This window comes from Gavialis gangeticus, unplaced genomic scaffold, assembly GCF_001723915.1.
Source record: "Gavialis gangeticus isolate Ggan-Ray unplaced genomic scaffold, GavGan_comp1, whole genome shotgun sequence".
NCBI lineage: Eukaryota > Metazoa > Chordata > Crocodylia > Gavialidae > Gavialis > Gavialis gangeticus.
In genome coordinates, this window is record NW_017729027.1 from 46,968,602 (window position 1) to 46,985,313 (window position 16,712).

The following is a 16,712-nucleotide window of genomic DNA, read 5'->3' on the forward strand; positions in this document are numbered from 1 at the left end:
TGTTTTCCTAAATAGAAAGGAGAGATTTACCATATTTTTAAAAAAGAATTCCATATGCCAATACTTTGTTGCCAACCTGAGAATTTTTTTTTTTAAACTGACAACCAAACTCCTACTGGCATATGTTTTACATAATGTAAATGTAACTCTTCTGCTAAGCCCTGGCCAGCAGTAAGGAGGGCTGGGTTCAAATTTAGGGGTTTAACCCCAGCTTTCTAAATCTGTGAAACCTGGAAAAAGAAATCTTAATTGGATATGCTAAAGGAACAAACTTCCCTGCTTGTAAGTAACATTCAACTGTAACAGGGTTGTTATAGGGAAAGAAGGGATAAACACACACCCTTAGAAAAAACCTTACCCATTAAGCATTAAGTGAAATTCAAACAGTTTATAAATTTCGAGCACTAGCAACCCAGCCCGGGGGAGCTACTGTAACCTATCCCAGTCCTTTGGGAGGGGAGTCTTGCCCAGGGCTACCATCCAGAGGCTCTAGCACTTATGCTAGCCAAAAGTGACCACAACCAATAAGACCCAGGCTCTCAAACAGTAAAACAGGCACATGTAGCACCCAAACCCATCCTACATGTCCCCTACTCACCCCCACGCTGATACTCCCAACCCCATACCATGTTGTTCCATGCAGCACACCCCCTAATTTTACCTTCGGTGGCCCTGCTCCCCTTGTCCTTGTATAGACCCCCACCCCTCGCTTCTCCCTCCTTGCTCCACATCTCCATCCCAGCCATACTGGCCCTGACCCTGTCCTACGTGGTCCCTCAGATTGCTCAGGGCCACGTGACCCTGATACCCTTTGAGATAAGCAGCCACAACAGGAAAGTGATGGCCAGCAGGATGCAGCAACAGCACATGGATAAGCGGGGAGGGGTAGAGAGCTTCTAGGTCATAAAGCCCTGATGAAGAGTCCCTGTAATGTGCTGAATTGTGTTTCCACTCAGGCACAAGGTGGCACTGTACTGCTCTGCTCTGCTCTCCATCAACACTTGCATCCAGCCTCATTCCAATGACAGATCTTCAATCAAGCACTCCCGGTTGCTTATTTTTTTTAATGAAGGCTATATTTTTAAAAAAACCAAAAAACTAAAGTTTATGGCCCATCCCATAAATTTACAGGCACTCATCTACCCGGATTCTTAACCCTTTAACGTCCATAATTTCCTTTCGGTCCTGTTCCATAGACTTGAAAGCAACCAACTTAGATACCAAAGGCTGGGGGAAGAGGGAATCCAAACAAATTGTTTTTATTTTTAAATATCTTACACTATTTTAAAATGAGGATTTTAGGTTCCCAAGATACTTTTTCCATGCAGCCTTGACGTACTGTTTCGCAAAATGCTAATTACTGTAGTTCTCACTTAATCTAATCCCCACTTCAAAGCAAAAATACAATTTAGAACAAATTAAGCCTCTGTTTACAGCATACTAAATGCTACAAGTGACCAGTTGGCTTTTTTTTTTCTGACTGGCAAGATGTGTCGGACTTGTTACAAGTTGGCCTAGATGTAGGGTTACTTATAACTGTACAGCCCTGTAATTCTGGGGAGGAGGAGGAAGAAAGCAGAGAGGAAGGAAGATACTGACTGGTATTTGTCCTGTTGCTTTCTTTACTCACAAAATTATTTGACTGAACACCAGATGCCACTTACTTTCTCCTTCAGGATAGACAGGAGTGCACCACTCATTAGTGAAATGCTGTAACTACTAGGGAATACTAAAGCGATGGGAATTCCACCCCAACCTAGTCTCAGAATCAGGTAAATGTAGTAGTACAATCAACACCCACTAAGAGCTCTTTTCACGCAGGCCCTAGATTTTGCATCCTGGAAACCCTTCCAGGATGATGATGATGATGAATGTGGTGGTAGTATTTTGCCAAGCATGTTGCAACTGTCGTCAGACTTCACTTAGGTTGGAATATTTGTAATCGGCTACAGATGTCCAAGGATTTTTTTCATTTATTTGTGTGTTTGTGTCACAGACATCAAAGTGTTAGATACTCAAAATTATTGCAGCAAAAGTGTCTTACTACCTGTATAGCTGTTTTAGTAATGTTGAAGTGACAATGTGTGGTTATGGTCCAGGAGATACACAGGAGACAATGATTCTTTTGGGTGCTCTCTCTTATTGGACCAACTGCATAGTTGGGATAGTCTATGCCAACCATGTAGTTGGTCCAATAAGAGAAACTACCCACAGAAATACTTACCCTTGCATCTTTTTTTTTTTACTGCAAAGTCTACATCTGCAAAAACAGGGAATTTCTTCATTTTATTTTACATTCATTAAATATTTTGGACACTAAAATATTCTCTCTTTCCTAATGAATCTGTTAGTGCTGGAATTCTAGTTCTGGTTAAAATGAAAGAAAGGAAAAATTCTGGCATTCAGGATATGTATATTTTTCTTGTTCAGTACACAAATGAAAACCTGATTTGGTGATGGATGTAGAAGTCACTGTTATAACATTTAAAACAGACTCATCCCTACATACAAATGAAACTACTAAGAATAATAAGGAAAACATGATTTATTACACTTTGTACAAAATTAGATTCAAAACAAGCCAATTTGGAATATAATACATTTTGTATTTTGTCTGTATTTTACATGCTGTTGGTAAATGATCATTGCGAGAAGAAAAGTTAATTTTGTTGTTTTTTTCTTATGCCAAATAAGCCTCTTCAATGTTGTCATTTTCAGTTTCTAAATTGTAAGGAAGTAGTTTCCTACAGAACTACTATTATTTCTGATTCCTCAGGAGAAGGTGTTCCAGATCAACAAGCTGGCTTTCCCTAGTTTGGAGGGATTTTCCAAATTACAGCTTCAGTTACTACTACAAGGTAATGCTGCTATACTGCAGTCCTTAGTAACATGTCCTTTTTACAGGATGTCTGGAAATCCTACCACAGTATTGTTAACAGCAAAACCATTACAACTGAAGACTGGCAATCACCAGAAAAATCCAGTGTTCTCCAACAACCATTGGTTAGTCTCCCACACTTTTTTGAGTTTAGAGTGTGCTCAGACAGGTTTGATGTGGTTAATAAAATACCTTTTAGGAAAAATAAATATTTTGCATAATGTATATACAGAACTTTGTTTCCTTCATAATTTGTTCAACAACACGTACACACAAGTACAATTTATTCACAAAATTACAAAGACTAGGGCAAACTTGCTAACATGAAGAAATCAAAGGAATCAGCTGGCTATTTATGAAAACATACAAATTATGTGTGAGAGCTTGAAAAATGGTGGCTTACCTCAAGGAAATAACACCAATTGCTCTTCATGAGTCCAAGAACAGTTTAGCCCGTCCATCAAAATATCCCTCCAATATGTTTGAAGCTGGTCACCTTCATGAAATGTCAAAATCAATGCAGAATAGATTGCAAAATAGGACTAAATCTACTTTCTTTTCCTTGTGTTTCAAGGAGCCCTTTGCAAACGTTTCTATAGAGTGCAGCTTCCCTCTTCAGCATTTACTCTTTTTCAGTCCTTTTCTGCCCACAAATAGCATCTGCAATACACTTGTCCAAGACTTTCTTACTAGCACACTTTTTTAAAACAATGAAATAATTATGTTCAACAAAAAGATATTGCACAAAAAAGCATAATACACTGCAGGACACTACAGAGATGACCAAAAGTAAAGAGAGACAGAAACAGCTATTGCCCAGCCTAAAATTTGAAGAGATCGATGAAATGCTGAGGAGAAACTGGCATAAAACAGGTTTCTGGGTCATTGGCTGTACAGGGATGTCCTGTATCCTAAAGAAATTAAAGAAAAAACAAGTTATTTTCTCACTCCTCCTTCCCCCTGCCCCCAACTTTAAAAACAACAAACCAACCATTTTTGTTTAAATGAAAAGAACTTTTCAAATGCACACTTCAGTCAGGGCATACATTTACTTGAGTTGCAAGTCAGGAATTTTTTGCTGAACAGGTTTTTTCCTTGTGTTGAAAATAGTGACTGTTTATGAAATCAGGGCCAGTTCTGACAAGTCTCTAACTCAAAAAAGAAAAGAGGTGCAAAACAGTAAAACTGTCCCATTTCAGCAGTTCTAAACCAGGAAAGTTTAAGTTTGAAAATTATGGGTTTTTTTTGGAAATTTTAGTTTAAAGGGGGGAAAAAGAAAGATTTAAATGACTCATTAACAATAAAATATTTTTATAGGCCCAAACTAATCTTTCTTTTTTTTAAATAAAAATTTGAGACTGACATTTCATTTCGATTTGGGATGGGGACAATTTTGATCTCAAATTTTCTTTGAAAGGTGAAATATTTCCTGCCCAGCAATAATTGTAAGCAGTTTAGAAAAACAAAGGTCTTTGGTTATGCATACACAATGCGACTCTGAATCCTGGATTTCAAGATACTGTCACACTAAACTTTCTAAAAATAAGTCTTATCAGAAAAAGTTTCTTCTGGAAAACAGAGCAGGAAACAGAGGATTCTTCTACTCTACAAATACAGCAAAGTTGAGTGTCCCTATTACAATATTCAAGCTCTTTTATTCAAATTAGTGTTGGGAAGCCAGGCAATTGACTGGTCAAGTGACCACCTAGTACTTAGTCACAGTAAAAAAAACTTGCAAATATTCCATGAAGCCAAGAATGCCCATGTGTAGGTGGTAGCCTTTTTTATTCCACGATTTCATCTCTTAGCAAGGGCAGGAAGACTGCATGCCTTGTCCCTCAGTCCTGCAGGAGTCAAGAAATGTGTGTGTATGCTTGTTCACTCATTCACTCCAGATCTCTCCTGCAAGAGAATGTCTCTTGCGAGAGTGAACACCTCTATGCTCAACTCCATGATCAGAAGGGGTCAAAGTAGCTTCCCCTGTGCCTTCCCCAAACTAGGGATCACTATGGCTGGTGAAAGCTGGGAGCAGGGGCATCTGCAGGCTGGAATATCTGTATGCCTCTCTTGGCAAGATTTCTATTCCTGCAAATTTCCTAGAACCTTGGAAATCTATCACAACCCTGTCCATGGCTGTACATAAACACTCCTTTCCTCCCTCCCTCTATTAGTTGCTGTGTCTGTTTTTTTTTAAATTTTATTTTGTAACTGTTCAGGCTGACCCTTGGGTTTTAGGATAAAAGCCAAGGAAAACAAATGTTTAGTCCTGATTATAAAAATTAATTACAATTTATTAGAACTTAAATTTCATAGTTTCACAATAACAGATAATTAACTTTTTTTGTAATTAGCATATTATCTAACCTACTGGAAAGTCAAGTCTCTCTTTTCACTGTTCTAATAAATTAATGATTAACATATTTGACCTGTATCTGACAATATTTGACTGGTCAGTTGACCAGTAAGAACAGTGAGGCAGTGGACTAGACTGCCGAAGGAAACGGTGGAATCTCCATCACTGGACATGGTCAAGAAATGATTGGACAAGCATTGCTCAGGGATGGGATAGGAGTAATGTCTATGCTGTACTATTGGTATTTCCCATACTTCTGGGATTTCCTGATTACCGTGAGGCTGGAATTTTTTTCCCCTTCCTGCCACTAGATGTGGTGGTGGCAGGGGTGTTTACCTTTTTCAGAAGCATTAAGGTTTGGCTACAGCTAAGACTGGGGATTTTGCTGGGGTTTGCCAGTGCTGCTTCTGGGACTTAAACCCAGAGGTCCATGGGTATAGGGTATTTCCCTTTGCTCAGGATCAGGTCTATCACTGTGTCTGGGGCCAGGAAGGACTTTTACCCCACAGTCATATTGGTATGAGCTGTGGGGGTTTCTCCCTTTCCCTGCAACAGGAGGCATGGCCCTCTTCCTAGAGTCCCTCGATCTTTTGTGTACATGTTGACTACCACTGTAGCAGCAGGACATTGACTGCCACTGTCCCCCTGCTATACCTGGGGCAGGTTAGGGTGCTATGTCTTGCGGTTGCGTCAGGGTTTACTGTGTAGTTTTACTAAGAGGTTAAGACCAGATCATGGATTTGTATAGCTTGATTTGGATAGGGATGATCCTGCGATTGATGGGGGTTTGGACTAGATGACCTCTGAATGTGCCTTTCAGCCTGACTTTTCTGTGACTCTATGAAATGTGCAAGCTTAATTCAAACCAACTGCATTATAATATGAACCCCTTTGTGGACAAGGGAAAAATTACTGGGACTGCCAAACAATCATTGAGGGAGACTATGGAAGAATATATAGTTTGTCACTTATTTTTCAGATACTATTTGAAATGTTAAGGATTAAAGTGTATTAAATCTTTATGTGGCAAACTCTGGACAAACAGCTGCTTGTGACAGCATAACAAGTACAGAGGTGGCAGAGGTTAGAGCCCCTCTTGTTGCTGATCCCTGTACTAATTCTTAGCTAGTTTTTTTTGTTTACATATTTCCCATATTTTCTAAAAAAAATATGTTTAGGGGAATAATGACAGAAAATTGAAAGTAAAAGTTTTCAAACTGTTTTAGTTTTAATTAAAACAGGCCAGGGCATTTGAGCTGTAATGACACCAAAATCCATTTGTGAGCAGTTTTTAAGACCTTATTCCTCAATACTTTTAGTATTTTCTTACAGTTTCACTCTATAATGCTTCACAAAGCAGTATTTCCAGGCAACGTGAAGCAGCGGTGCATGGCAGTGTTATATATGTCTTAATAACACTCCTGGATCATAAGGCATGCATGCAGAAAGCACCACTCAAGTTCGCTGCAGGCCTAATCATTGTCAATTACAAGATTACACAAATCTAAAGTAATTCAAAGGCTTTTGTATGCCTGGCAATAGCACTTCACTGGTACTGTGAAATGCAGTTTCATATCTGTACATCTATAAACATGATTTCTTTCCCCCAAGATGCTGTATTCAGTAACTTAGGTGCTAGATTAATATCCTAGGTATATTTTCTCTCTCCAGCACTATCCATTCCCCTAACTCCAAATGCATACAAAACAGGACAGCAGTGCAGTACACTTGTCCATACTGCTTTCAAGCCTGTTTTAGGCAGACAGTATATTTTGCATTCATTTATTGTTGGGTTGCTCTGCCAATACAGCTACTTATGACACCAGAAGGACATGAAGACCATCACCAGTTTGTTTCTCACAGGACACTGAAAGGGCAATTATTATTTTTTTTAATATTGGCAAGGTCAGTATTTAAATCAGGGATGCAGAGTTGAAAGGCTGCCCTAATAGTAACCCACTGGAGCTCTCAGTTTCCATTAAAAATAACATCACTGAGACACTACCCTCAACTTGCTGGTCAAAACTCCCCAGAACATTCAAGTTAAATAAGTGTTCTATTATAAAAGTAACCGTGGGGTTTTTTTTAGCTGATTGCAGCTAGGACCAGGAAGAAGAGGTTGGAGATGCAATAATCACAAGTCCCTGACATGGTTCAATAAAGAAATTAGTAAGTTTCTTAAAAGCACTATTTATAAAGCTCAGGAATTGCAGCTTTATGCAAGTATTAAGTGGAACCAGAAGTCCAGTGTTTTGGGGAAAGACTCAGAGGAAGTAAATAAATTTTAAGGGGATAATATAACAACTACAGTTTAATCTTACACTACTATTATCAATGAAGCAGTCTTACTGATTTCAGAGGGAAAGTAAGAGAACTATGCCCAAGTTATTTCATGAAAAGCAAGAACTTAACCCTGAAACTTTGCTTATCTCCATAAATATTAGGCATGAGAGCATAACGGCATCTGTGACAAAGGACATTTCAAATTCTTTGCACAACAAGTAAGATGAAGACAAAGCCTCTATTTAAGTGTTGCATCTTTTCAAATTTAGTTTCTTTCTGCGTTTAGAAAAGTGTTATGAGATTTTCAGGTGGCAACCTATTTGTGGCCCTTCCCTTGCTTACTGGACAAGGACAGCCTGATGATAATATGGAAACAGGGCAAAGACCCATACAAACAAAATGAGCAACAACAGTGTCCCAAGTGGAACGGCCAAAGAAGAAGTGATGCTGGACGCAGAGAAAGCAGCAAAAGGCTCTGAGCAGATAAAAGCTGCTGCACTTCATTCTTTTTGACAAGAGGGCCAGGCTTTGCAGTCTGCAGGAAAGGAGGCATGCAGTGGCAGAAGAGACATTTTTATTGAAAAGCAGATACTTCCACCCTTCACACTTGTCACCAGAATGTATGTCCCAGGTCTCAGGTTCTGTAACCACTGTCTACCTGATGCAGATATGTGGAAATGTGAGTTAGTTTCTTTCACCTGCACTGTCTTTCTAAATTTACTGCTGGGCACAGCTTGTCACAGGCTGTCTGTTTTTATGCTGCCATGAAGAAAACATCATCCTAAGCTCTGCCCTGCCATTCAGGAAATCAATGCGGAAGAAGAATTTCCAGTAAAATCAGGTTTTGTTTTTTTAAACCCAGAGAGCAATTTCCATGAGGAAGAGCCACGTTGATCTGAAAAAGCTATTATGTGTTTTTATTGGAGCTGAGGAACAGTGTGTTCACCTTGTAAGTTTGAATAGTTTTACATGCTATTACCCAAGGATTTGAATCACAGCAAGTTTCAGTTCTTCTATTAAATTGTATTTAGCTGGATCTAAATACATATAAATGGAAAGAAAAATATGTACTATATACAAGGAGCAGCTAATAACAAACACCATCATTTTCTTTCCTCAATTTCAGTTTACTTGCAAATTAGAAATTACTGTAATAACCAGGGGGCTGCAGTGGCCCAACATGAAATTGTTTCACATTCAAAATACGTTTTTGTATTTTTTTCTTAGGTTAGAAAACGAGGAATCTGAAATTCCTGTCTGCAAATGACCTGCTAGGAAGATATTTTCAAGTGCCATTGAATTATTTGGATTGGGATAAAAATCTCTTGGATCCTCATTTCATAAATAGTTATTTAGCCAAGAGACCCACTAGCATTTCTGCCAACAAAGATGCCAGTTATAGCATAATCAGTCTATTTAGAGATGGACTGAATTATTTCTGTAAGGTTAGACTTTATTATGCAGTAGTGACATGGTTCACATTCCACTGTCCTAAAGCAGAAAACCTCTATACTTATCACTAAACTCACAAAACCTACATGCTCATTCTAAACTCAAATTCCAAATCCTATCTGGCAACAAAATGTGTTGTTATGGAAGCAATTCTGGTGCTCAAGTCACATTTACTGGCAGCTGCACCCACCTTACATCAGGATCTCCAAGTTTAAACAGTATCAGCAAGGAAAACTGCAAATGAATGGTAACTGACGTTGAAAATGCCAAATATCTAATAGTATCAACAACTGCAACTTCCTAGTTGTTTGGAACAGACCAAGAAAAATTAGAAGTGAACAGCTTGTTCACTTCAACATTACAAAATAGGCATAAATGAAAGAAGGGATGAAATGCACAAAATACCTTGAGTAACAAAGCAAGGTGGTAGTCCTTTGAGATCATGAAGGAAGAAGCAGGAGGGAATGCAGTAAAGTAAGAGAGGAAATGTTAAGATATTTTGGAATGGGTATCATTTAAAACAATAATCTTAATACATGACTATCCGCCACAAGAATATTCTACACTAGATCATTTTAATCTATTGGAAAACAAAACCCACATAACCCATCACTGCAACTCTGACAAGAGTAAATATGCACATCACCTACATGGAATTGCTAAACCACTGCACAGTGTTTTAGTAACCTACCTGCAGGTGAAGAAATTACCTTTAAAGAAGGTTGAATATTCCATTTTTATACCCATTTTAGAGCAACTGACATGTATGACCCAATTTGTAACTGAAGAAATATAGAATTACTCACAATAGTGACACCATATAATGATGTAGAAGAGTTACGATATAACCAAAAAGCACTTATAAAATACCTCACTTTGTAGTGTATTTTGCCAGTTTTAATCCATGAATTCTGCATTTTGTTTATATTAAAAATGATTGAGTTTGTTCCTAAAAAAGAAATCCCCTTTATCAAAATTAAATGAGTATATACTAGACCCTTTCCTTTTTCTTAATATTAAGAGTCTTAGATGTTCTGTGACATCACTACACTTCCGATGAAGTAGTTAGTAATGACTTCACTCCTATATGCAAGTTTTCTATGATGATTTGTTTTAAAGAAATGGTCATAACACAAGAAGTTCGGATACTGCTGTTTGGAAGCCTGAAAAACTTATTACAAACAACACTGATTACAAAAAAATTCTGAAAATAGTCTGTTCACTGCACATACTTGAGAGCACTGTGCTTATAACCAGGTTCACCATCTCCCTGTATAGCCAGGCAGCCTCCTCTGTGTGCAAGCCTTTCATAGGAATATGTGCTATTCACTCCTGAATTATGCAATCTACTCTGCAATATCATAGGTAACCAGACCATATACACTTTTTTTAAGAGATCCAGTTTAAAAGCAGTTTAGATTTGGCTGTTTGTTTCCACAACTGCTGAAAAGTGATTCTAGAACTTCATTCCTCTGACCGTTAGGCAACAGCTTCTAATTTCCAGGCTAAGTTTATTTATGGCCTGTTTATACCCATTTGTTTTTGTTACAATATTGTCCCTTTAGCTATGTTTCCCTTTTTTTAAATTAAGATGCAAGGGGCAGCAGATGCTTCAAAGCAGAGCGTTATCATTTTAAAAATAAAGGAACAACAAATTTAGAAAGTGTACAGAAGAGTGTAAAAGATGAAGCTTTGTGTGGGAACAAATCTGTGTTAGTTACAGGAAACAGATTTGACCACTGCTATACATAGTTTATATAATACTGGTCTTCAACACAAATACTAAACCCAACCTAACAAATGGTTTGGCAAGAGTGTATTTACTACACTTTATATAAACTGGCACAGCTCTTTTCCTAACTACAACAGCTATTTCCTGGCACCACAAACTTCACAGCAGGGTTTTCAGGAGCATGCAGCAGTGTAACTAAAGCAGGGTGAGTGGGGCACCAGTCCTGGGCGCTGACCAGAAGGGGGGGCCATAACTGTCCCCCTCTTCTCAGGAGTCTTTGCTATGGAAGAATCAGCCCTTCCCTACCCACTGCCTGACCTTAGGAGCCAGGCAGGGCAGCACCCCCCAACAAAGCAGTGTACCTGGAGGATGGGGGAAGGGGAAGGTTGTGAGTGCCTCCGACCAAGGAGCCTTTCCCTGTCCTGAACCCAATATGCATGCATGGGAGAGGGAGCCAACAGGCCACCAGGGTCAGCTCCCAGGGAACCCAGCCACCGGGCTGCTGCTTGCGCACAGTGATGTTGCTCCAGCAGCAGCAGGGGACACATACATTCCCTCTCACTCCCCCAAGGCTACAATGGTCAGCATACCCTCAGATCCCCACCCCCACTGTGAATGCTCAATGAGCTCATTATGGCTTTAGGAGCAGGTTTTGCTTCCCTTTGTTTTCTCATATTTCTTTAAAAGGCTTGTGGAGGGTCTGGACTGACCCGACTGAAAAATGGAACTATTTATTCACAGGACAGACAGCAGCTGCAGAGCTAGTTTACTCGTACTACCTTGCTAATGTGCCAGAAGAAACTACTTTCCAGAGCTGGGGGCGTAGTTTAGCCAAGTGAGCACTGTCAGCTTTGCCAACAAAGGTGCTTGGTATAGTATAAATCAGGGCTAGGCAACCCCAAGAACATGAGCCAGAATGTGGCAAGTGAAGGCATTTTGCTTGGCAGTCACATCTCAGGGAAGGGGCAGGGCTGTGCCGCCATAACAAAGATTGGGACCCTTGCAGCTCCCCTGCTGTCCACCCCTGGCATGTCAACACTTTATAAGGTCGGTTGCGGGTGTTTTTGGCACTCTGCCCAAAAACGCTGCTGACCCCTGGCATAAATCATTTCATTTAAAGATGAACTGAATTATTTCGGCAAGGTCAAACCTTAGCTTATTATTTCTGCAAGGTCAAACCTTAGCTTATATGTCAGCTTATATGTTAGTGCCATGGTTCACACTCCAATGTCCTATCTAATCACTAATCCCACAAACTCTCCATGCTTCTTCCATACTCTGTTAGAATCCTACCTGGTGTCAAAACTAGCTGTCATGGAAATAATTCTGATGTTAAAGATAACTCGGTAAGTACAGCCATACTACCCCGGCAGAGCTCTCAGATTAACAGGGTCAGAGATATTCAGTACTAAAAGGATGATCAAACAAGTGATGTTCTTACTTAAAATCAGTGCATTAACACAAAACGATGCTTCAATAGTGTATAGCTGTCTGTTCTATTCATTACCTTTTGGAGAAGGTAAATTAGAGACTTTTATTTGTTAGCAATCCCTCAGCATCTTCCACAAAATGAGGTGTTAGCCAAAGAACATCCATGTACCAGGTTGGAAAAATAATTTAGAAGTTGAATAAACAGAAGGCAATCAGCTTTACAGAACCTTCCCATCAGGTACAAAAACACCATCTCCAAAGCTAACAGCTTGGTGGAGATCAGTAACTAGAAGAAGAGCAGTTGACTGGAACAGAGTTTTAGAAAAACAAGTGATGTTGGTGGAGTGAGGAAAGCTTTTCAAAGAACCGACCCTCTCTGCAGCAACCACCTTTCCTTTCCTTGATCACATTTGTTTTCATAGTTAAGAGAGTTACTGAGGATGTGAATGATCAGGCCCCTGTATACCAAAATAGTCATGCTGCAAAAAGCTCAAGCTTCATTTTATATTTATAGTAGGGGAGAAGACTCCTCAGCTTCAGTTGTGGCTGACCTTCTGGTTTGAATACTGTAATTCTCCATCTCCAAATACAAACCGATAAATGTTATAACATTTTAAAAATATGATTTTTTTAAAATAAAATATTTTAATTTAATATTGGTTCAGAGCACGGTGCTACTTTCTCTGCTCCAATTATCTTTGGGCAGGGCTGCATTTAAGGTTTTCATTCTTATTTGTCAAAAATCTCAATGAAATGGTCTAAAATGACCTAAAGAACCTCCTTATTTTCATGATCATCATGACCCAGGATACCCGTATCCCACTAAAACAATGGATCTATGGAACTAGCAAACTCAGAGAAATGTGCATATTTTTGGGGGGGCAGGAGGGTGCCAACTAGCCCATTAATTTTAAATTGTTCTCTTACGAAATCAGGGTACATACAAACTACAGCACTGAAAAACAAGTGCTTTTCTTAAATCTTAAATTAACCATCTTAAAAAATGGAACACATGGAAGGAAACAATCCTACTATAGACTAATCTAAAGTACTAAATTCAAATCTTACACTAGATTTCTTTACCTTTCCAGATTCAAAACTCACTTTGGTGAGAACCTGTTTCTTTATCACCGAATTTCTGTTAAGCTCACTATGCTACTTGAACTCTTAGTTTGAAAACCACTCCACAAGACCAATCTACATAGAAAAGAATTATCATCTTTCTATTACCAGCCAATCTGAATGCTTCTAAAAGGAAAATGTATTAAACCGTTAACAAAATATATAAAAAAGGAATCTGCTAAAAATCTTTTAGCGTTCAACAATTAAGTTATAAGTGCTGGATTCTTTAGACTAAAGCAAATTGGGTCACTACCAGTTTTAACTACCCTATACTTTGAAGCACAATTACTGAAAGCATTTGAAAGGAGAAAACATATTGTAAATACCATCAGATTATCCATTTACACAGAATACTCTAATATAAACAATCTTTACAGTTCCTTAAGAAAACTAGAATGTAAAAGACGAAATACATAAATGGATAGTCAAATCACAGACTGCTTTTTACAGATAGAAAGCTGTATTCCAATTACCAGAAAGTATGTTACAGAACAGACTTCTGCTGCACTGGACAGCTTTTATACTTATCCAGTCTTGATATCAAGTGTGAGAGCTGCAGAAGTGCATCAACTAGTTATCTAGACTTTTAAAAATATGAGCAGAAGTCTTTATCAGCTATCTTTTCTTGCTAAGTATAACCATCTGCAGATGCACCCATGATAATCAAGGTATTCAAATTCAGAATGACATGGTTCATAAAGGTCCTTTGCATGCACACTACTTTTTCTCCTTAGATGACCCATGGGCTAGGGACAGACTTTCAAAAAGCCCGAGCCTAAATTGATTCAATCTTTGCAGGTTAGTCTAACCTGCACAGATTGAACCAATTTGCAAGTGGATAGATGTTCTCTTTTAATTCCAGAAATTCAGGCACATGCCAACAGTGGCTCAGGCCAAAAACCCGGGGGTGCTAAAGCAGACCTCCCTTCCCTTCCACAGGGAAGCTGAGCTGGGGAAGGGTGGTGGGGGAAGGGCATGGCCAGGCCCCAGCAGGCCTGAATAGGACTGAGGAGGGGTTTAAATCCCCACTTTGGGCTGCAGGGTACAGAGGGTGGGGGCTTCAGGGTTTGGAGGGTGGGGGAAGAGGGAGCATGGCCAAAACCCCATGGCAGAGGAGGAGGAGAAGGAGGGGAAAGCTCTGGCCACCAAAGCAACTCCCTGACAGCTGGGATCAATCATGGCGCACACCTCTGCTTCCCGGCCTCAGAGGAGGAAACTTCCCCCTCCTCCCCCGCAGCCACAGGACTCTGGGGTGCTGGAGGGGGACTCTTCCGCCTCCCACTCCTCCTGCCCCCTGGCACCACAGGGTGGTGCTGCCTGGCCTGGCTGCCTGACTCGGGGTGGTGCTGCTTCGCCTGGCCCAGCCTGCGTGCGTGAAGTAGCTGTTACTGAGCCACAGCTGCTGGGGATGGCTAGCTCCGCTCAGCCCCGGCCAAGGCAGCTAGATGGCTGGGCCGAGCTGCAGGGGCAGGACCCTCCCCAGTGGCTGCAGCTCAGTGATAGAGAAGCCCCAGCAGGGCCAAGGGTGTGGCCAGATGCCATCCTGGCATGTCCCCATTAAGGCAGAGGAGGAAGGGAGGAAGTTAATTCCTCCCTCAGTCCCTTCTGCCCCTGGGGACCACAGCCAGAGTCTGCCAGCCCAGCCACCCCTTGCCGGCAAACAGGCAGACCTTGGCTGCAGTGGCAGAGGGGAGGGGAAGGAGGGAAGAATTAACCCCCTCCCTGCCCACTTTGACTTAACAGATCCACGCTGGGGTGTGTCTGGCCATGTCCCTGCCCCTGCTTGGGTTAGAGAGCAGAGGGGTCGGGCCAGCTCTGCACTCTGGAGCAGAGGGCAAAGCCCACCTCATGGCTGCAGAGCATCCTGGGATACTGGAAAACTCTGGTTTAACTAAAACCAGGAAGGAGTCTGGGACAGAAGTTGCATAAGCCAATTTGACCCAAATCAGTTAAGTCTGATACTACATTCAATCAGGTTTCAGCCACTTCAGGCATTTTGAAACTGGTTTATGTGCACTGAACCTTTGTTCCATTACAGGTTTAAACCAGTTTCTGATCACTTAAAACCAGTTTATGTGTAACTTCTGTCTCTAGTCATAAAGACATGCCAGGAAGAATCATCTTTGGGAAAGAATGGGGATAAAGAACAGATAAGCTCTTACAGTTTTGCTTTCAAGTAACTGTCCTTAGAATGTGAGAGAGTGATGCAAAGAATCTGTCTTAATGTATAGAAGCAAAGCGATCTCTAGGGAGAAGATTTTTCATGGTTTTTAAGCCATTCTTTTCTCTTTATTTTCCACTTGATAGCATGATCTACTCAGGTCTTCAGGTTGCCAATTGAAGCCCGTCTGAAAAAGTGGCATCATAATCCATTTTGCCACCAAAATATTAAATCAAAATGGAATTACTCTGACTTCAAATGAGAGTAAAACGGACTATACAAGAGAAACAAAATTCAACTGTAAGTCACAATATTCCTACTTGTAAACAGCAAGACTATGGAAAAAGAAAGAGCATTTCTAACAGCATTCTTCAGTGAAATGAAACTAGTTACTAGTTTTCATAATATATTACAGTGGTGCTCAACCTCTGGCCCTGTGAGCTAGATAAGTGGTATGGAGACCCAAGCCATGGGCTGAATCCCAAACACAGGGTAAGTCTGCAGGTCTTATCCAGCACAAGATCAGCACATGAGATTGGTCTGCAGATGCAATCTGGTATGCTGATATGACCCCATAGGCCAGATCCAGCTGCAGTGCAACCCTGCACATCAACCTGACCACTTGCCAGTGTATGGAGGTCCCCACAGGTTAAGAAATTTGGTGGCGAGGGAGGGATGGCAGCAATTCATGATGCTGCCACTCCTCTGCTGCAAAATTTCTGGACCAGGGTGAACCCGTGAGCTGAATCGCACAGGTCCACAGACTAGATGTGGCCCACAAGATGGAAGTTAGCTCTAATAATATACTGTACTCAACACACTGAGGTTGAATACCACTAATATATTACAACAATGATGAGGAAATACTGTAAAAGGTCTTACTATTGATTAATATTTTATTGGCTGTGATGTCAGTTACGTGAAATTAGACTTTTCCTCCTTCCACTTCACAATTTTGGTGCATTACATTTCTGTCTAACAAAAAAAAAGCTGGAATGTAAAGAATTACACCCTTCCTTTGCTTCAAGATTCTTAAAAAATTGTAAAAGCATAGAATACTGATTTTAGAACAGATTTAAATGGTTAAATATAGCATAGAATTAAACTTTACATTCTAATTATATTTGGAATTCCCTTGAAAAAAGGTTTTGTAAAAATGCCCATATAATTAGTTCTATTTAATACCCAATTACTTTCCACTTGAGATGGTACATACTTATATGACATCATAACATTTTTCCTTTCAAACATGCTTTTCACCAGCTAAATGTGAAAAGTACTTTCCCATTTTAAATTATAC

The 16,712-nt window shown here is 40.1% G+C and overlaps 1 protein-coding gene across 3 annotated transcripts in view; it reads right to left on the reverse strand.

Annotated features, from left to right (window-relative positions):
• Positions 1-2,527: 2,527 nt before the first annotated feature.
• FBXO25 (F-box protein 25) overlaps positions 2,528-16,712 on the reverse strand; it is a 79,455-nt gene continuing 65,270 nt past the window's right edge. Inside the window, exons 10-11 of one of the 3 annotated variants that reach the window (XM_019520625.1) lie at positions 9,372-9,398; positions 2,528-3,789 (exon numbers count right to left, since the gene is read on the reverse strand). In XM_019520625.1, the coding sequence (XP_019376170.1) occupies positions 3,700-3,789; positions 9,372-9,398 (117 nt within the window). In that variant the 3' untranslated portion in view covers positions 2,528-3,699. Of the gene's footprint in view, positions 3,790-9,371; positions 9,399-15,301; positions 16,388-16,712 lie in introns of those variants that run through there. The other 2 variants (XM_019520623.1, XM_019520624.1) reach the window with 2 other exon arrangements.